This window comes from Sphaerodactylus townsendi, linkage group LG03 (assembly GCF_021028975.2).
Source record: "Sphaerodactylus townsendi isolate TG3544 linkage group LG03, MPM_Stown_v2.3, whole genome shotgun sequence".
Lineage (NCBI taxonomy): Eukaryota > Metazoa > Chordata > Lepidosauria > Squamata > Sphaerodactylidae > Sphaerodactylus > Sphaerodactylus townsendi.
Window position 1 is genome coordinate 4510606 of NC_059427.1, and position 20532 is coordinate 4531137.

Below are 20532 nucleotides of genomic sequence, written 5' to 3' on the forward strand. Positions count from 1 at the left end.
GCTGCTTTGAGTCTCCACCCCTTACTGGGTCAACCCATTCTGAGCATGGGGGTTACACCTGCTCTTGAGCCAGCCCGTGGCCCCTGAGGAATCCTGGTGTGTGTGTGTGTGTGTCCTATTTCCCTCTTCTTCACCCACAAGTCCCCTGCCCCCTAGGGCCCATCCAGACCTTCCCTCAACCCACCGTGCAAATCTCAGTCCCTTGAAATGCAGGGAAAGGCCTGGATCCTTGCCGCCACCCCCTGGCCACATGCCTCTCAGGGGAAAGGGGATGAGCGAGGAGGGGCAGCCCTGGAGCCTTTTCTGTGGGGCAGCCTGGCCCCTTGCCAAAGTCTGTCCTCTTTGTCCCAATTCTTGGATGGAAGAACAGAGTGGAGGCCCCCATCAGGCAGGCCCAGCAGACCGCCTCAGACTTGATTCAAGCAAAGACACCTGGACACGGTCTTTCCCCCCTCAGTATTAGCCTTCTGTTGTCAAAGTCTGTCCTCTTTGTCCCAATTCTTGACAAGTCTCCAGGACTGGATATGGCATCCGTGATCCCTGCAATGCCTATTTTTCCAACCCCTGCTTTTCTTCTTTTGCGTTTGAGGCTGTTGTGCTTTAGAGGGAAGGAGCAGAACTGGCTGGCATCAGTTTCTGTGGGGCAGAGACTGGGGAACTGGGCGGACCACTGCCCCTAAGTTGGGGGGGGGGCAAAACAACCCCCCACCGGCTCTTTTTTCCCTATCTCTCCATGCAAAATGGCCTTTGAAATTACTTTGGGGAGGAAAAATGGCAGCCCCCCCCCCCCCCCAACAAGGCCGGGCAGAGTGGGAGGAACCTGCTGGTGGAGATCAGCAATGCTATTGTGGTTGTTGTTGTTGTCATATTTACTGTCCCGCTCTCCGCGCCGGAGCAGGCTCAGAGCAGCTAACATCAAAGATAAAATACAATTGATACAAAATCTTCATAAAAACCAAACGACCAACCTCATACGAGGCAGCGCTGAAGCAGTTCGCAACCCCCAGGTTTGAAGATAAAAAGAAATGGGCGGGGGGCGGTACGAGGGAGGGGGGACCTGCCGGCTTTTGGGGAGGGGGAGATGCCCCTAGTCCAGGGGTCTGCAACCTGTGGCTCTCCAGATGTTCATGGACTACAAATCCCATCAGCCCTGCCACTTGGCCATGCTGGCAGGGGCAGATGGGAATTGTAGTCCATGAACACCTGGAGAGCCACAGGTTGCAGACTCCTGCCCTAGTCGTATCATAGCCCCACATCATCTCCGGCAGGGGAAAGGCTGCCTTGCCTGCCCCGCCCCCCTCCTCGCCAGCCTCTCCCTGCAGCCGGCTCCAGCCCCCCTGATCCCTGGGGCAGATTCTCCGGCCTCCTGGGGACACCCCCCCCCCTACCACCACAAGGAGGAGGGGGCGGCAACGGAGACCCCCCTTTCTGCCTCTGGGAGTCTGTTCTTCCTGCTTGGGGAGGGGCTTCCAGGGAGGAAGGAGGAGCAACATCTCCAGTCCCCAGCGGTAACCCCAGGTAGGTAGGTAGGCAGGTGGGCAGGCAGGTAGGCGGGCGGGGTGGGAGCTGATCCGCCCCTTCCCCAAAAGCTCCTGGCCTCCTCCAGCCATCCCTTCCCTCCCCAAAGCCCGTTATGCAAAAGGGTGGGTGGGGGGAGAGCTTTGGAGGACCTGTCCCCCCCCCCCCCGCGCCCCTGGCTGTCTCTGCACCAAGGAATTGAAGTCCTAGAGTGGCCAGCAAGGAAGTGGGCGGGAGGCGGCGGCACTTCCTTTGCAATCACTTGTTGTTGCTTCCCGTCCTCTGTAGCTCCAGCAGCAGCCTCTTTCCAGTGAGTCGGGGGGCGGCGGGGATTGCGGGGTGGAGCCATGTGGGGTAGGTAGGAAGAGGGGGGGGTCAGAGCCCCGGATGTGGGGTAGGTAGGAAGAGGGGGGGTCAGAGCCCCGGATGTGGGGTAGGTAGGAAGAGGGGGGGTCAGAGCCCCGGATGTGGGGTAGGTAGGAAGGGGGGGGGTCAGAGCCCCGGATGTGGGGTAGGTAGGAAGAGGGGGGGTCAGAGCCCCGGATGTGGGGTAGGTAGGAAGGGGGGGGGGTCAGCTGCCCCACCGCAAAGCCTGGGGAGGGGGCTGCTCTGCTGCCCCTCGTTCCCTCTCCTCTCTGCACAAGGGGTGTGTGTGTGTGTGTGTGTGAGAGAGAGAGAGAGAGAGAGGTGCAGCCCCTTCTCTGCATTGCGGAGCCTGGCGAGTGATTGAGATTTGCAGGGAAGAAGAAGAAGAAGAGTTTGGATTTCTATCCCCCCCCCCCCCTTTCTCTCCTGCAGGAGACTCAAAGGGGCTGACAATCTCCTTGCCCTTCCCCCCTCACCACAAACACCCTGTGAGGTGGGTGGGGCTGAGAGAGCTCCGAGAAGCTGTGACTAGCCCAAGGTCACCCGGCTGGCGTGCGTGGGAGTGCCCAGGCTAATCTGAATTCCCCAGAGAAGCCTCCACAGCTCAGGCGGCAGAGCTGGGAATCAAACCCGGTTCCTCCAGATTAGATACACGAGCTCTTAACCTCCGACGCCACTGCTGCTCCTGCAGGGAGGAGGAGGAAAGAAAGCAGCGGAGGGGCTGGACGAGTCCTCTTGGCGGGGAGGGGGTTTTGATTGGAGAAAAGGGGGGAAGGGGGCAGGATTGGGGACGGGGGAGTTCTTAGGGACAAGACCCCCTGGCAGCTGTTCCCAGCAGAGAGAGGCTGGCTGCAGAGGAGACATCTGGGTGGGCAAGGGGAGTATATGCCCCCCCCCAGCCCCTGTCTGTTCTCTGGGGCATTCAAGACCTGTGCAAATGAGGCTCATTCAAGAAGGGGCTGAGTCTGCAGAGGACGTCCCTTCATTGGGGAGGGCAAAGACCAGAGAGCAAAGAGCTCCAGGGGGTCAAAAGGGGTTTCTCTGGGGAAGGGAAACGATACTTCTGGGTCCAAAATCCTCACACTGGGGGCTTGAGGATGGGGTGAAATGTCGGGCCAGGATCTGCTGGCAGGCCCTAAGCTGTGGAGAAAGGAGGGGGGGGGAGAGCAGTGAATGGAGAGAAGAGCTTCCTTATCCCCCCCTTATTCACACATACACTGTTCCTGAGCCAGAAGGAGCTGTGAGCCACTTGGTGCAAAACAAAGGAGCCCCTAAAAGAAGAAGAGCCAAGAATTAAGACACACAAGAAATGGATCTTGTAGCCACTTGAGACTGCGGAGGGGGCTGGTGGATCAAGGCTGAGGAGGGGCTACACATTTGGGGGGGGGAGCTTTCTTCCACCTCCTCTGCTTCTGGGCAGCCTGGCCCCAGCTGGCCTTTCCTTGCATCCACAAAAATGCAGCTGTCTCCTTTAGTTTTTTGAGAAATTGATGAGGGAGAGCCCCCCCCTTCCAGTCCCCCCCTCTCATTCTCTCTATTGAATTATTGGCTGTCTGCGTTGTGGGCTGTTTTTCTACTATGCTGCATGTGTACAAAGTGGGGAGTCACCCCAGGCTCCTTGAGAAGATGCACCAGACTTGCGGGATCTCTTCAGGGTCAGCAGTGCTGGAAGGAAGAACAGAGTGAAGGCCCCCATCCGGCAGGCCTAGCAGAAAGTCTCAGACGGGATTCATGCAAGCAAAGACAGGGCACAGTCTTTTTCCTTGCATTACTAGCGTTCTATGTGCAGGGAGTTTTCCATTATTCAGAGAACCATTTATAGTTGTCATATTCTGTGCTGCAATCTCTCCTTGTCCCCATGGGCCAGATAGTCCAGTTTTAGCCCTTAATCTGTAGTTGCGGACATGATACTTAATTTGATAATAAATCTGGAACGATCCACTGAAAAAATAGTCCAATGATATGGTGGCAGGATTGTGTCATTGTGTCATTGTGAGGGTGTCGCAGCACACCGGCTGGCTGGTAGTGAAAACATAAACAATTATGGTCAAATAAATAATCTACTATCGTCTCAAAAACTCAACTGTATCTTATTGACAGAAGTTCTTAAACTATTGGTACAACTGCATCACAATTCTTAAATATAAAGAGGTAAAGTTCATAAGAAGCTAGATTCCTTATTCAGTGCTATGTATCAAAAACAGCAGAATGCAAACCACAAAAGTCCATAACAGAATGCGGTGCCAGCAAATTCTTGCCAAAGAGTTCGAGTGCTGCTCAGCTGTTGCGAAATTCAAGCATCACTGTTTACAAGCTGCTCCGCTGTAGCAATGCAAGCCTCGATTATTTCATAATATGTAATTATGAAAAGTGACATTAAGAATAATGTTATATGATATGTTATTATTTTTAGATTACAGCTCTGTCATTAATTAATCTTGTAATAAATTGCATGTTCCCTGAAGAAGATGGATGATTGAAAAACGCAAATACGCCGACTGCGCTTTGAACTTGAACTGTTCATATCATCATTAATCGAGGCTTGCATTGCTACAGCGGAGCAGCTTGTAAACAGTGATGCCTGAACTGCTGGTTGCTTCCCTCAGAAGGCCTTGGTCCTTTTTATAAAGTTGCATATTCAAGGATCACAAGAAATTCCTGAAACAATAGAATAGCTCACCAAGGCAGAGCAGAGCTGCAAGTGTGTTCTTCTTAAAAGAACTGATTTGACAGAAGTCAGAAAGAAGGCGAAACTGTTATGTATACTGGTACAATAATTGTCTCACATGCTTCATTTTGTTCTATTTATTTTATTTTATTCAATTTGATACCCTTCCCTTTGCTGAATAATGCCAGGCTCAGGGCAACTCACACACATTCAAAATAAACATTACATATGCAGTTCTAATAATTTAGCTTAAAACATTAATTAGCTAAATCATATATCTTGTGTCTTATTTTTTTAAAAAAGAATAAATTTCAACTTTGCTTACAAAACAGGCGCCACATCAAGGCAGAGAAGAGCAGGAAGTCTATTCATCATAAAACTGGAGAGAGACAGAATTCAGAAACCAGGCCAGAACTGGTAGATATTCATCATTGTTTCATACGCTTCACTGCTTTTCTATATATTGTGTCTTATAAAAAAAGAACAAATACATTTGAAGTTTGTTTATTTTATTTTTATTTTCATAAATGTAAGTGTCAAAAGGTGGAATGACACAGTGAAAGACATGAAATCTCTCAGTTCTTTCATTAGGAAAAAATATTTTTGATACCCCTCTTTGAATTAAAAAGAAGCTGGGATGGACCTTCGAGTTTGAGGGCTAGACATGGGGATACATAACTCTTTGCATCCCCCCCAAAAAGTATCCCCCACCCCACACACACACTTAGTGGTGACCACTGTTTGTTGTAATCAGTGATGTAAGAGTTGCCCTTTCTTTGGACCCCCGCCCAACCTGAAATAGTCAATTTAATATCTGCAAAAACCTCTGTGAGGAGAGAAGGCAGCCATCCACTCCAGGATGAAAAGTGACCCCAGTAAAGTCCCCTAAGAGGGTTGCTGAGTTCCAGGTGGGGCCTGGAGTTCTCCTGGAACTGAAGCTGGTTTCCAGACTCCGGAGATCAGCTTCCCTGAGAAAAGTATAGCTTCAGAAGTGGGACATTATGATATATACCCCAGAGGCTAGGAGTAACTGGAGTCCCCTCAATGCTCTATCCCCAAAGACCCCAGGAGTTTCTGTGGTGGATTTCCAACACCCGAAATCCCTTTCCTCCATTGATTTTGATGGGTCAACTGCTGATCTGGATGTTCAGACAGCAACCACTCTGATAATGGAGGCAGGAGACACTGTGGATCTTGGCACTGACAGCTCTCCACCAATCAGTTAGTTAAGTCGGTTGGCAGTTGCTGGCGGTTGCTCTGGCTGAGGGGAGGCTCTGGCAGGTTGGGAAAAGATCAGGCCATTTAGGATAGCAGGGTTAGTGAATAAGATGTGGTGCCAGTAATTTCTCTTGTATTTTGGTTACATTTACATTTGGTCCTGCCTGGGGGCAGGGAATATATTTTGAAGTTTCCCAACTGAATGAAGTAAATGAAAATAAATAAATTAGTAAAAATGGGCAAGAGGGAAGGGAACTTCTTCCTGCAATAGCGTCATCGTCCACAACCTTAACCCTAACACCCCAGTGCTTTGGAGTTGGGCCTGTGAACTGGTGTCAATGACTTGCCTAGCACAGTGGAAGAACATTTGAGAAACCGGTTGCCAAGGTCCAGTCTAGCCCTGCCACCAGTTGCCATGGAAACACCACCAACACCCACCAGTTATCACACTCAGCCTGTGACAGGCAGAGAGGGGCAGAGCATGCGCGTGAACTCATGCCCCCTGGCATCAGCCTGCTGCCCACCATGTACAGAAGGGACAAGGGGCACATAGGCATGCATTACGGTGAGAGTCATGCCACACCTGCCCATCCCTCCCCAGCTCCCTTGGTGGAGGCAGCCATGACGGAAGGTCAGATTGTCCTTCCTGCACTGGGGTTTGAGGGACAGGAGCGATTATTTTTTGCCAGGCAAGAGAGTTACAGATCCCCCAAAAAACACAACAGGAGAAATGCAAGGGCTCAGTCACAGGAGACCTCTGTTCAGGTCCCACTAACGATTTGTCTGAAGCTCCCCCTCGTCTACCATCTCCCAGATGCAGGGTTGCCAATATCCAGGTAAGACCTGGAAGTCCCCTGGGTTTGTTGCCCCCCTCCCAACTTCCATCCATCCCAGCAACCCTTTTGCCTCGATCCAAACACAAACCGCACTCCTGATGCAATCCCACTCTGTGCCAGCACAAGATCAGTGGCGTACTGCTAATGGGGACCCCCGGGGCACGTCATTTGATCATGTGGGGAGGATCCAAGCGCACCAGCAGGGTCCTTGTGCAACCTGGCCACGCCTGCCAGCTCCCTGTATGCTGCTTAGGCGAGCGCGACAGGAGCTACAAAAGCCAGTGTTAGCCACCTGCCTTGGCCGCTCGCTACAAGCCGAATCCACACCTCTGATGCAATCCCACTCTGTGCCAGCACAAGGTTTGCACTTGACCTACACTGACAGGAGACACCTGTGCCTGTGGATGGACAATTCTCCTGACCCTCTTAGTAGCCATCCGAAGCCCCCGGAACAGCCTGACCCAAAGTCACAGCTTTAAAGAGCCAGAGACAGTTAAATATCCCAAAGAACCAAACAGGCATATTTCAAAAAGCTTGGTATGTAGTATTGTGAAATATTGCAAACCACACTTTTGTTCTTTTCCACCATGTGTCATCATTCTCTTTTGTTTTCCTTCTGACATGTTGCTATCTGCCTCCTACCCACCCACCCGCACACTCCCAGGAAGAAGCCTGTCTTCATACCCAAGGAATCTTTTCACAGTCAGAGGCGACCCAATAGAAGAAGAGGATGGAAGAGCAGGACCAAGGAGGACCTGTACTTGGCAAGAGAGCGAGGAAAGACCCCCATCCTATCCAAGCTGAGAGTGTTGTTGCATTCTGGGAGAGAGCTGGGCCAGAGGACTGGGATCGGAAGCCCCTGAACACAGAAGTACCTTGCCGACGCTTCCGGCAGTTCCTCTACCGTGATGCCGATGGGCCTCGAGAGGTTTGCAGCCAGCTCCATGTGGATCTCATTGCAGCCACTATTGGCTGAAGCCAGAGAGAGAGCACTCAAGCAAGGAGATCCTGGACCTCCAGTGATCCTGGAGCAGTTCCTGGACCATCCCCTTCCCCCACTCGAGGAAATGCAGTGCTGGGTCAGAGGATGTGGGCCGGAGACCAATTCCCAAGCAGTGGCCCTGGCGGAGGGTTTCCTCCTGAGTCAGGCAGAGGAGAAGAGGCAGGCAGAACAGGTGAGGGCTTGTCTTTCCAGGTATGTTTTAATCATTTGAACAGGAGATTTAACGTCAGCAGCCCCTTCTTCTGGGAAATTTCTTATTCCTCCAGATAGTTCTCCAGTGTTGAAAGAGAACTCTACCAGGTGTACTTAAAAAATATGCAGAGTCTGGTAGCAGGGCAGAATCAGTTTCTTGGTGTAGTGATTAAGAGTGGTGGACTCTGATCTGGAGAACTGGGTTTAATTCTTCACTCCCTCACGTGAGCGGTGGACTCCAGTCTAGTGAACCAGGTTTGTTTGCCTGCTCCTCCGCATGAAGCCTGCTGGGTGTCTTTTCGTTAGTCACGGTTCTCTCCAAATTTTCTGATCCCACCTCATGAGGTGTCTGTTTTGGGGAGAAGAAGGGAAGGAGTTTTGTAAGCCGCTTTGACACTCGTTAAGGTCAAGAAAAGCAGGGTATAAATCAAAACTCTTCTTCTCCACCTTCTCTTACTTGTTGCCGTTTTCTTCTGTTTCAGAGGTTGGGCCTATCCATAAAGATGGAAGCTAAGTTGGAAAGAGCTCCGTTGGAGGAAGGGCAGCTGGGCCAGGCCCTGGAATGTCCCCAAGATGCCCTCTCACATGGTAAGGACTCATTCTGAATCGATGGGATTGGGGCACCCAGTTAATTCGATGGGTAGAGAATTCTGGTCAGGGAAAAAAATGAAACGCTTCTTCATCCAAAATTATGGTGCTCAATGTTCAATAGTTGGGATGCTCATAAAAGTGGATTAGAAAACTCATGGAGGCAGCTTCTCACATTGATTACAAAATTCATATCCCTCCTTTTTCCATTAGAGAGACTCAAGATAACTCATAACAAAAGACAGACAAATCTCAGCTGAGATCCTCAGTACTGTGAACAAAAGTCTGCGTGTTCTGGTCAGCACAGCTCTAAGTGGGCAAATATGTTTTGTGCTCATGCTTTTTGGGCTATTTGACTAGGCACTGTAGGAAACACTGGATGAGGGATACTAGACTCGGGACCAGCAGGGCTTGAGGTGGGTGTGATGCCATGCTGCTGCTGCTGCTGCTGCTGTAGTAGTAGTAGTAGTAGTAGTAGTAGTAGTAGTAGTAGTAGTAGTAGTAGTAGTAGTAGTAGTAGTAGTAGTAGTAGTAGTAGTAGTAGTAGTAGTTGTTGTTGTTATTTATAAACCGCCTTCCCCCAAAGGGCTCAGGGCGGTGAACAAAACATAGAAATAGAGCACACAATAAAATCAGTAATATCAAATTGAATTAAATAACATTAAATAGTGGCTCTATATATGTTAAAAACTACCCCGTTAAAAGCAGCGTTCAGTCAGATAAATAAATAGATGGCATCCTACTAACAGATCCCCTAAAAAGAAAAAGAGGGAAGGGACGGTAGGATCCACAGATGTTATAAAAGGAGAAAGAGGAGAATGTTATCATTATACTTTCGATTTATTGGCCGCCCTCCCACAAAGGGCTCTGTTGATGTTGCCTGTGGCCAAAAACGCAAATGTGACATCAGTGGATGCTACGGACACTCACTGAGATTACCCTCCCTTTCTGCATGTACCCAATTCAAGTCTGTTTTTTAAAATCTGGTGTGATAGTGACGTGCCAGATGATTTTGTTTCTGCCTCCCTATTTTTCTTCCACCAGCCTGGATTCAAGGGCCCAGCCTGTGTCAGTGGCATCTATAGTCCCCGAAGGCTCATGGGTACCTTGTGTTTCTCTTACGCCTCTCCCACCACTCACTAGAAAGGCTGAGTCTCCTTGCTGAGTGTACATAGGGCAGGTTTTCACAGCCCTGGGAACCGGGGTGCAGGAAGCATGATTCCTACAAGCAAAGGGAATAGGAAGTAAAAACTAATACTCTTTCTTCCCTCTCCCCCCGCCCCCCGCAGGCAGTGAAGAAGCAGTGTTGATCTGTTCTGTTAGTGGAGGTGTCAAAACAGCTGCTGCAGTTCCAGTCCAGGTAGGGGAGATGAGCAAAGGACAGCCGGGGTCCCCCTTCCTTTCTCAAGGGGACTTTTCTCCTACAGTTGGTGCTGAGGAGCCCATGCAAGAGGCTCTGAACGCCACTCCATGTCCCCTTCCAGCACACCATCTCTGCCTCGCATGACCTCTGAAGATTGAATCTTCCTTTTTTTTTTCAGTCTCTGGTTTCTTTTGAGGAGGTGGCCGTGTCTTTCACAGAGGCAGAGTGGGCTCTGCTAGATCCAGACCAAAGAGCTCTTTATGAAGACGTCATGCTGGAGAACTATGGGAGTGTGGCTTCTCTGGGTAAGGAACATTCATAGATGCCAGAATCACATATTTCTGCCTTTGGGATTATGCATGAATCAACATCTTGAACAGTAATGCATTGTTTTGATGCTTATTCCACTATTTGCTGCCTTGTCAGCTGAGTCCAGTGTTGAAGTCTATAATGATTGAAGTCTATAAAATTATGCACGGGGTAGAAAATGTTGACAGAGAGACATTTTTCTCTCTTTCTCACAATACTAGAACCAGGGGGCATCCATTTGGAAATGCTGGGGGGAAGAATTAGGACTAATCAAAGGAAACACTTCTTCACGCAACGTGTGATTGGTGTTTGGAATATGCTGCCACAGGAGGTGGTGATGGCCACTCACCTGGATAGCTTTAAAAGGGGCTTGGACAGATTTATGGAGGAGAAGTCGATTTATGGCTACCAATTTGATCTGAGATTGCAAATGTCTTAGCCGGCCAGGTGCTCAGGAGCAACAGCCACAGAAGGCCCCTGCTTTCACATCCTGCATGTGAGCTCCCAAAGGCACCTGGTGGGCCACTGCGAGTAGCAGAGAGCTGGACTAGATGGACTCTGGTCTGATCCAGGTGGCTTGTTCTTATGTTCTTATGTGTTATAGCCATTACCCAAACCCCAGAGAGGTGTTTCGTCTGAAGTCAGCGTAGGACTGAGAGGCCCTCAGAAAGGGGCCACATCCTAATTTCTCAGTTGCCAAACATTAGATCCCCTTTGACTGTGATCTGAAGAGCCAGTGTGGTATAATATGTGAGAGTGATGGGCACTGATCCTCAGAAAAGGGTTTGATTCCCCCCTCCTCATGAGCAGTGGACTCCTATCTGGTAAGCTGGATTTGTTTCCCCACTCCTACACATAGAGTTTGCTGGGTGACCTTGAACCAGTCACAATTCGCTCAGAACTCTCTCAACCCCACCTTCTCTGCTGAGGAGAAGGGAAGGTGACTGCAAGTTGTTTTGATACTCCTTAAAGGTAGAGAATTGATAAACTAAATGTTACCAAATCCCCTGGCCCAGATTGTATTCACCCAAGAGTTCTTAAAGAGCTCAAGCATGAAATTGCTGATCTTCTCACTTTAATATGCAACTTATCCCTGAAATCAAGCTCCATCCCTGAAGACTGGAAGGTGGCCAATGTCACACCAATCTTTAAGAAAGGATCTAGGGGGGACCCGGGAAATTACAGGCCAGTCAGTTTGACATCTGTTCCTGGTAAATTAGTAGAATCTATCATTAAAGATAAAATTATCAAACATGTAGAAAAGCAAGACCTGCTGAGAAAGTCAGCATGGCTTTTGCAGAGGCAAATCCTGTCTTACAAACTTACTAGAGTTCTTTGAGGGTGTAAACAGGCATGTGGACAGGGGTGAACCGGTAGACATTGTCTACTTGGATTTCCAAAAGGCTTTTGACAAAGTTCCTCACCAGAGACTGTTGAGAAAACTCAGCAATGAAGGAATAAGAGGGGAAGTCCTCCTATGGATTAAAAACTGGTTGAGAAACAGGAAACAAAGAGTGGGTGTAAATGGGAAGTTCTCACAATGGAGAGATGTCGGGAGTGGTGCCCCCAAGGATCCGTTTTGGGACCAGTGCTCTTTAACCTATTCCTAAATGACCTTGAAGTAGGGGTGGGTAGCGTGGTGGCCAAGTTTGCAGATGATACCAAATTATGTAGGGTGGTGAGAACCGCAAAGGATTGCGAAGAGCTCCAAGCGGACCTTGATAAATTAGGTGAGTGGGCTCAGAAATGGCAATTCAGTTCAATGTAGCAAAATGTAAAGTGATGCACATAGGGGCAAAAAATCCAAACTTCACATACACGCTACAGGGGTCAGTGCTATCAGTCACAGACCAGGAAAGGGATTTAGGCGTCTTAGTTGATAGTTCCATGGGAATGTCAACTCAATGCATGCGCAAGCTGTAAAAAAAGGCAAACTCTATGCTGGGGATCATTAGGAAAAGGAGTTGATAATAGAAACTGCAAAGAGATTGTCATGCCCTTACTCTATAAAGCAGTGGTGCAACCGCACTTGGAGTACTCGTGTCCATGTTCTGGTCAGCCGCACATTCAAAGATCTTCAAAAAAGGATATTGAGGAGATAGAAAAAAAGTGCAGAGAAGGGCGAACAGAAGGGATGATTGAGGGACTGGGAGCACCCTTCCCTATGAGGAGAGAGAGCTGCAGCCAGTTTGGGACTCTTTAGTTTGGAGAGTGAGGCTGGCTGAGGGGGGAGCTATGATTAGAAGTCTACAAAAAATTATGCATGGGGTAGAAAATGTTGACAGAGAGAAATTTTTCTCTCTTTCTCACAAATACTAGAACCAGGGGCATTCATTGAAAAATGCTGGGGAAGAATTAGGACTAATAAAAGGAAACACTTCTTCACGCTAACGTGTGATTGGTGTGCTTGGAATATAAGCTGCTGCACAGGCAGGGTGGTGATGGCCACTCCACCTGGATAAAAGCTTTTAAAAGGGAAAAACTTGACAGATTTTATGGAGGAGAAGTCGATTTATGGCTACCAATCTTGATCCTCCTTGATCTGAGATTGCAAATGCCTTAACAGACCAGGTGATCGGGAGCAACAGCCGCAGAAGGCCATTGCGTTCACATCCTACATGTGAGCTCCCAAGGGCACCTGGTGGGCCACTGCGAATAGCAGAGAGCTGGACTAGATGGACTTTGGTCTGATCCAGCTGGCTTGTTCTTATGTTCTTAGAAAATATGGGATATAGAAACCGAGTCTTCTTACACTGGTTGGGATTATGGCCTTTGATCTTGACCAGGTTTCCATTCTTCCGGAGGGGGGGCGGTCTTCTTCCTTGGATTTCTTTTCTTGCTTATGTTGGAACCATCACTTTCTCTCTGGGTGTGCCAAAGGAGGTAGGAATGTAATAGACATATTGGTAAAGACAGATAAAAGCCTCGCGTCCAAAGAGAGGCTGGAGAGTTTCTCAAGAGAGTGTTTCCTTCCCAGATGAGCGAGTTACAAGTGAGGATCCTTCATGGTTATGTGAATGAAATGATCCTGGAATAGCCCTGGAGGATTTTTGTTTCACTTCTTCACAAGTCTTAATTGGGCATAATCAGAAAGCCGGCTAGACAAGGAGGGAGGATCTCCTTTGGGGACCTGAAATCTGGGATGCTCTGAAGCTCCTTCTGCATCTGAGCTTAGCCGTGGCTCTGCAGGGGCTGCTGTATCCTTCAATATGGGATATTCCGGGGAATGGTGGGGCATTACTGAACAAAAGCCAGGCTGGAAGCGACTAATGGCCCTTTCCTATAGCAGTCGCCTAAATGCCTTTAGGACTCGCAACCCTTTATCACAACTGGCAGCTCTTGCACAAACCACAGGGGTCTGTACTTGAAGTGTTGGGTTTACTCAGTGAAATACTGGCTCCCCCTTCCCCCAAGCGAGTGCTGAAAACCAGCTATTCATGGTTATCTTCACAACTAGAATGAAGCTCTCTGTATAACTATATGGAGACTGGAGATCGTGGTAATTTCTTACGGAGAGCCAGTGTGATATAGTGGTTAAGAGCAGTGGAGTCCAATCTTGTCATGATATATAAAACAAAGGTTCACAATAAGTCCATTTTCTAGGCACCAGAAAGCTTACTCAGCAACACGGCCAGTCTGGGGGCAACCAGCTACAGTTGACCTTTAATGTGATTGGTGAATTCAACTGTGACTCTGGTCCAATGGGAGACTGTTGCCGGGAAAAGTTCCTAGCTTGAATGTGATAAGAAACTATGCATTGTGTATGCTGTATTCTAGTTTCTTCCAGATAATTCAGACTTCTTCTAGTGTTATAGTCTTGCTCTTGCTGAAGTGTGCTGTATAGCCTTGTAGTCTTATCTAGTTATAGTCTTGTGTAATCTTGCAACTGCGAAGTAAGTGTAATCTTGCAACTGCTAAGGAGCAGCAGTGGCGTAGGAGGTTAAGAGCTCATGTATCTAATCTGGAGGAACCGGGTTTGATTCCCAACTCTGCCACCTGAGCTGTGGAGGCTTATCTGGGGAATTCAGATTAGTCTGTACACTCCCACACACGCCAGCTGGGTGACCTTGGGCTAGTCACAGCTATTCAGAGCTCTCTCAGCCCCACCCACCTCACAGGGTGTTTGTTGTGAGGGGGGAAGGGCAAGGAGATTGTAAGCCCCTTTGAGTCTCCTGCAGAAGAGAAAGGGGGGATATAAATCCAAACTCCTCCTCCTCCTCCTCCTCCTCCTCCTCCTCTTCTTCTTCTTCTTCTTCTTCTTCTTCTTCTTCTTCTTCTTCTTCTTCTTCTTCTTCTTTTTCTTCTTGATTGGAAAGAACATCTTGCGTGGACAGTTTTCTTTTCCTAAAGTGATAAGAGGCTGCAGTATGTGCAGGAAGACTACTAGCCCTTCTTCTCTACCTTGAGTAGCTCCACTTTGAGCCTGCTGATAAATCTGGAGAGAGGGGTTCAAGTCCCTGCTCCTGCACATGAAGCCTACTGGGTGACCATGGGCTAGTTACAGTTGTCTCAGAACTCTCTCAGTTCCACCTACCCGACAAGGTGCCTATTGTTGGGAGGGAAAGGAATGTGATTTATAAGCTGCTTTCAGGCTCTTTAGGGTACAGAAATGCAGGAAATAAAAGCCTTCTCCTCTTCTTCTCTTTAATCATAAATAGCATAGACTCACAAGAGCTGCGTTACAAGTTAGTCAAATGTGAATGGTGGGGGAATGATGGTTTGCCATTTCCCCCCTTTAAAGTGCAAGAGATGCACAGAATATAAAATCTGCTGACCGGGAGGGCTTACTGGGGATAAGGTGGGACTGGAGCTCATTTGGGGTGGGGTGGGGAGAATATCTGATAAAGAAAATGGTCACCCATTAAGAACATAAGAAAGAGCCTGCTGGATCAGACCAGAGTCAATTTAGTCCAGCACTCTGCTACTCGCAGTGGCCTACCAGGTACCTTGGAGAGCTCACATGCAGAGACTGCTTCCAGAGACTGAGCAACACAGCTAATAGGAAGCCCCACCTCTCAGCAGCCCCAGGACAAAGAGAAAAAAGAGTTTAATAATTAGCAGTGCCTGACGGGTGACTTGGCTTTTTGCCCATGTGCTAACTGGACCTATTTCTTTCTTCCAGCAGCACATGTTCAGGAGATGGTTGGGGGAAACCAGGGGTTCTCTGTGGAAAAAGAAAAGGATATTGTTTCTGAAGGAAAGCTTGAGGACAGAGACCGACCACCGAGGCTGGAGGGAAGCCATGCTGGCAAGACAGCAGAAAAGTCCGTTCCGTCCCAAGGAGGATGTATCTGTGAAAGTCTAGTCCAAGAAGTAAGATCAATCGAAACAAGAACGAATGAATGTCTTCGTGCTAACCAGAGAATCTGCTCCAGTGAAAACAAAAGTGAAAATCTGTTCTTTGGAAAGACGTTCAGTGAGAATATGACTCTTATTTCTGAGAGGCAAATTCCCTTAGGAGAGAAATTGTATGACTGCCTGAAGTGTGGAGAGGCCTTCAGTCAAAAACCAGCCGTTTCATCCCATCAAACTCAGTCAGGTGAGGAGGCGTACCAATCGTTAGATTGCAAACCAAGCTTTTCTGATGCATCAGGCTTGAATGTCCTTTTAAAGTATATAATAATGTAGTGAAACATTTGTGTATGGTTGGAACTTCTAAGGAAGATAAGACTTCCTTGTGTTGATTCTAACAGGATTTCTCTTTTTATTCCCGCAGGGGATGAGCAGTGGAATGAGGGTGATGAGACAGTGCTAAATATAGTCCAGAACGAAGATTTGGAAGGAATCTTCAGCAATCAAGGTGGACCTAATAAGCAGAGAGGAAGTCACATGACTGAAAATAGGGATAAACCTATTTCATGCCAAGGGCAGGATTTCAGTGAACTAATCCAAACAGCAGAGGAAGCATATAAGTGTTTGGAATGTGGGATGACCTTCTCAGATCAAAGCCAACATGAGATACATCTGCAAATGCACAGTGGAAAGAAGACCCATCAATGCTTGGAGTTTGGAAAGAATTATGTTCACAGAACAGAGCTACCTCATCTTCAAAGAACATATAAAGAAGAGAAACCTGATAGCTGCACAGACAGTGGCAAGTGTTTCTCACAAAAATCGGATCTTTCTCAAAACCATTGTTGCACTCATTCAGGAGGGAATCCATTAATCTGCCTAGAAAGTGGGAAGGCCTTCTCTGGTACAAGAAAGGGTAATGTTCACCTCCCAAAGCATAGTATAATAAAGCAATATAAATGTTTTTGGTGTGGAAAGTACTTCAGCTGCAGATCAAAGCTCCTGCTGCACCAAAGAACTCACACAGGGGAGAGGCCTTTTGAATGCTCAGAGTGTGGAAAGAGATTCAGTCGGAGTGGCCATCTTCAACGGCATCAAAGAACTCACACAAATGAGAAACCTTTTGAATGCTCAGAGTGTGGAAAGAGATTCAGTCTGACTGGCAGTCTTCAAGAGCATAAAAAAACTCACACAAATGAGAGACCTTTTGAATGCTCAGAGTGTGGAAAGAGATTCAGTCATAATAATACTCTTCAAATGCATCAAAGAACTCACACAAATGAGAGACCTTTTGAATGCTTAGAGTGTGGAAAGAGATTCAGTCGGAATGACCATCTTCAACGGCATCAAAGAACTCACACAAATGAGAGACCTTTTGAATGCTCACAGTGTGGAAGAAGATTCCGTCGGAGTGGCCATCTTCAACAGCATCAAAGAACTCACACAAACGAGAGACCTTTTCAGTGCTTAGAGTGTGGAAAGACATTCCGTCAGAGCGGCAATCTTCGAATTCATCGAAGAACTCACACAAAGGAGAGACCTTTTGAATGCTCAGAATGTGGAAAGAGATTCAGTCATAGTAACACTCTTCAAAACCATCAAAGAACTCACACAGGGGAGAGACCTTTTGAATGCTCAGAGTGTGGAAAGAGATTCAGTCGGAGTGGCCATCTTCAACTGCATCAAAGAACTCACACAAATGAGAAACCTTTTGAATGCTCACAGTGCGGAAAGAGATTCAGTCGGAGTGGCCATCTTCAACGGCATCAAAGAACTCACACAAATGAGAGATTTTTTGAATGCTCAGAGTGGAAAGAGATTCAGTTGGAGTGGCCATCTTCAACAGCATCAAAGCACTCATACAAATATGAGACCTTTTGAATGTTCAGAGTGTGGAAAGAGATTCAGTCATAGTAACACTCTTTAAAACCATCAAAGAACCCACACAAATCAGACATCTTTTGCATGCTCAGAGTGTGGAAAGAGATTCAGTCAGAGTGGCAGTCTTCAAAGGGGTCACGACCCCCAGGTTGAGAACCACTGATCTAAGAGGACTTTCTTTGTATTATTGAAGTTTTTCATGGCCGAAATCACTGGGGTGTTGTGTGATTTCTGGGCTGTATAACCGTGTTCCAGTAGCATATGCTCCTGACATTTCACCTGAATCTGTGGCTGAAGTGGAGCATATATACTCTTGGAATGTCCAGGGTGCAAGAAAGAAACATTTGCAAAGGGTGCAGTTAGCAAGCTTGATTTGCATGTGTTGAGTGGGATCCACCGTATAGCAGTAGACAGTTACACGAAGAGCAATGTGTATTAATTTGTGATGACACCTCCTAGTAGTCCTCCCCAAAAAGCGTTTTTTCCCCACCATTCTTATTTTTAATATATTTTTTGTTTTCCTTTGATTTTTATGTGTCAAAAGGATTTAGCCTCTACCACATATGAGAAAAGGATCCCTCGTGTTTGTTATTGTCAGAATGCTTTCGAGTTCTGTTGTGGAGGAGAGGTTCAGACACCTGCCAGTGCATTCTCCCAGTCCAAACATCTAACACAGAAAATTGACATCAATCTCCACGTTTAAACAGTTGGGAGTGAGTTCCTTCTCCATGCATGTTTCAGGCAGGGTTTTGGAGCTGCAACTGCTTCAGTGGCTGTGAGGGAAGATGTGTTGTGGGACAGACGAGGAAGGAGGAGAGTGTCCCTTCTGACTCTCCATTAATACCCTAGATGGTGGTATACTTCTGTTCCAAGACAGTAATAGGAGGAATCATCCTCTGGTGGTTCCAGTCCTATCTGAAGAAGAAGAAGAAGAAGAAGAGTTTGGATTTATATCCCCCCTTTCTCTCCTGTAGGAGACTCAAAGGGGCATACAATCTCCTTGCCCTTCCCCCCTCATAACGAACACCCTGTGAGGTGGGTGGGGCTGAGAGAGCTCCGAGAAGCTGTGACTAGCCCAAGGTCACCCAGCTGGCGTGTGTGGGAATGTACAGGCTAATCTGAATTCCCCAGATAAGCCTTCACAGCTCAGGCGGCAGAGCTGGGAATCAAACCCGGTTCCTCCAGATTAGATACACGAGCTCTTAACCTCCTATGCCACTGCTGCTCCATCTGGCTGATGGATCTCTGAAGTAGAGCTTGGGGAACTTTACTTGACACGTGCCACAAGGTACCCAAGGGTTCTCTCTTGTCCTCTATGCTTTGAAGTCTGGAATGTTCTTTTGGGACTTTGAGAGTCCAGACGGGGTGTCTGCTGGAGTCTTTGTCCAGCCCCCAAATGTGTGGCTCTTTGGAAGCATTGGACGGAATCTCTTTCCAGTGCCCACTTCTTCCTTCAGACGAGAACATTCTTCCAATGTTTACCCCAGAGCTAGAAGAATTATCAAGAATTCCCCTGAACTGCACTGTTCAAGACAGTTGACAGAAGTGAGAATAGAGAAAATTTCCCAGTACTTAATTTTTATGCTAAAACATCTACATTGTTCTTGTTTCCTATAATTAATAGTAAATGAGTTCTATTGCCAATAAAATATTAGGTTCATTGAGGATTTTGAAATTGTAATAAATGTTGTTCTGATAATAACTTGGTTGCCATTTGGGGACTTTAGAACCACCACAGGAAACAGTGTTGAGACTTTCATTCCTTAGTTAAAGTCTGGCAGCTAAGTGGCAAGCATCCCCTCCTTTTGAGCCTATGACCACTTTGGAATTCTGATATGCTGATACATGACTCCAAAATGGCTGCTAGATGAGGTGGAGCAGCCACCAAATAGCTGCTTTGGGAGGAAAAGCCAAAAAACATAGGGGAAGCACAAGTGGATGGGAAAAGAGGGGTAAAAAAATGGGAATAGGAGTGAGAATAAACATACATGAGTAGCAGCTGCCTCTGAAACAACATTATTTTCATATGCAAAGTCAACTGTATCTTCGGTGGCCAATCACAACCCTTTCTGGGTGACAGCTCCCCCAGCCCCACCCACCTTCTCAAAACACTTGGTGTGCATCAATAAACGTGTTACTGGGCACCATGCTGTCATGACCCTCTAATGCCTTTGCCAGGGTCCTGCCGTATTTCTTTCTACAGAGCGCTTGCAGATCAGCATTGAGAATTGTTTCCATTTCATCCAGCCTGTACCAGTCTGCTTCTTACCTTGCTTGGTAATGGTTCTGCGGCTGGAGAGCAGGGGAATAATGGGTTCTTCTCAAGTTCTTGCTGTCTGAGGGACATGTGTGTGCGCTTCTGTGTGGGTGTGCTTTCCCACCAAAGGGAGGGGTGTGTGGGCCTGATGTATCTGTGCTGGGGAATGTAATGTTTTCCCTGTTCTAAAGTATTCAGCTCTGAAAATATAAGTCAACAGCTTTTCTTTTCTTGTAATCAATAAATAAGAATTCCACTTTCACAGTGCCAATTCATTCATTGGAGAAGGCTGGGGTTGTGACACATGATGCATTGGAGACTTCTGGCATAAAGTATTTTCTAAACATTCAGTGATAGTTCCTTGATGTTACTGGGCACATTTTAAAATACTTTTTCTGTTTTCTATCCAGCTATCCACTGGCTGACAATGTGTATGAGCATGAACAGAATGTATTTTGATCACCACCGATCAACCACAGCCAGACTTTACACATCTGGATGAGAAAGCATGTTTTCGTGTCCAAATTGGGACTCAAAGTACACATCTAATTTTATTTATTTATTTCAACAACATTTGCCCCACCTTTTCCTGACAAGTTGACCTCAAGGCAGCTTCCAATGAAAAATTGACCTCAAGGCAGCTTCCAATGAAAAATTGACCTCAAGGCAGCTTCCAATGAAAAATTGACCTCAAGGCAGCTTCCAATGAAAAATTGACCTCAAGGCAGCTTCCAATGAAAAATTGACCTCAAGGCAGCTTCCAATGAAAAATTGACCTCAAGGCAGCTTCCAATGAAAAATTGACCTCAAGGCAGCTTCCAATGAAAAATTAGAATATTCAAATACTATTAAGACCCCAGTTGTAAAACTCAACGTCACTTTGACATAACAGGGGAACCAGTCAAAAAGTGCAGGACATGTTACCCAAGGGGGAGACACAGACTATCAATATAGTAGGGAAGATTAGCTTAGAGCAGACTGCTTTTTAAATGTTGCAAGAGGCTTGGTTTAGGAATATTTGATACTAGTTTATATGGAGAT

At 47.3% G+C, this 20532-nt stretch overlaps 2 protein-coding genes and 2 long non-coding RNA genes across 35 annotated transcripts in view; 3 read left to right on the forward strand and 1 right to left on the reverse strand.

Moving 5' to 3' along the window:
- The window catches only part of LOC125428632 (oocyte zinc finger protein XlCOF6-like), an 82860-nt gene extending 65580 nt beyond the window's left edge, over nucleotides 1–17280 (forward strand). The window contains exons 4-6 of the mRNA XM_048489079.1: nucleotides 15184–15600; nucleotides 15778–17143; nucleotides 17229–17280. Of these exons, the coding sequence (XP_048345036.1) occupies nucleotides 15184–15600; nucleotides 15778–17143; nucleotides 17229–17280 (1835 nt within the window). The remainder of the gene's footprint in view (nucleotides 1–15183; nucleotides 15601–15777; nucleotides 17144–17228) is intronic.
- The window catches only part of LOC125428587 (zinc finger protein 883-like), a 1608225-nt gene that overhangs the window by 519821 nt on the left and 1067872 nt on the right, over nucleotides 1–20532 (reverse strand). The gene's annotated exons all lie outside the window — the stretch shown is intronic.
- On the forward strand, nucleotides 1260–7521 carry LOC125428915. 2 transcript variants are annotated; one of them, XR_007243881.1, is made up of 3 exons: nucleotides 1260–1518; nucleotides 4885–4969; nucleotides 7271–7521. It is a non-coding gene; the product is annotated as an uncharacterized LOC125428915 (long non-coding RNA). The 2 variants fall into 2 exon arrangements; XR_007243880.1 differs by lacking the exon at nucleotides 1260–1518 and adding an exon at nucleotides 1698–1828.
- On the forward strand, nucleotides 7733–9967 carry LOC125428925. 2 transcript variants are annotated; one of them, XR_007243890.1, is made up of 4 exons: nucleotides 7733–7781; nucleotides 8284–8389; nucleotides 9679–9749; nucleotides 9931–9967. It is a non-coding gene; the product is annotated as an uncharacterized LOC125428925 (long non-coding RNA). The 2 variants fall into 2 exon arrangements; XR_007243891.1 differs by having other exon boundaries at nucleotides 7748–7801.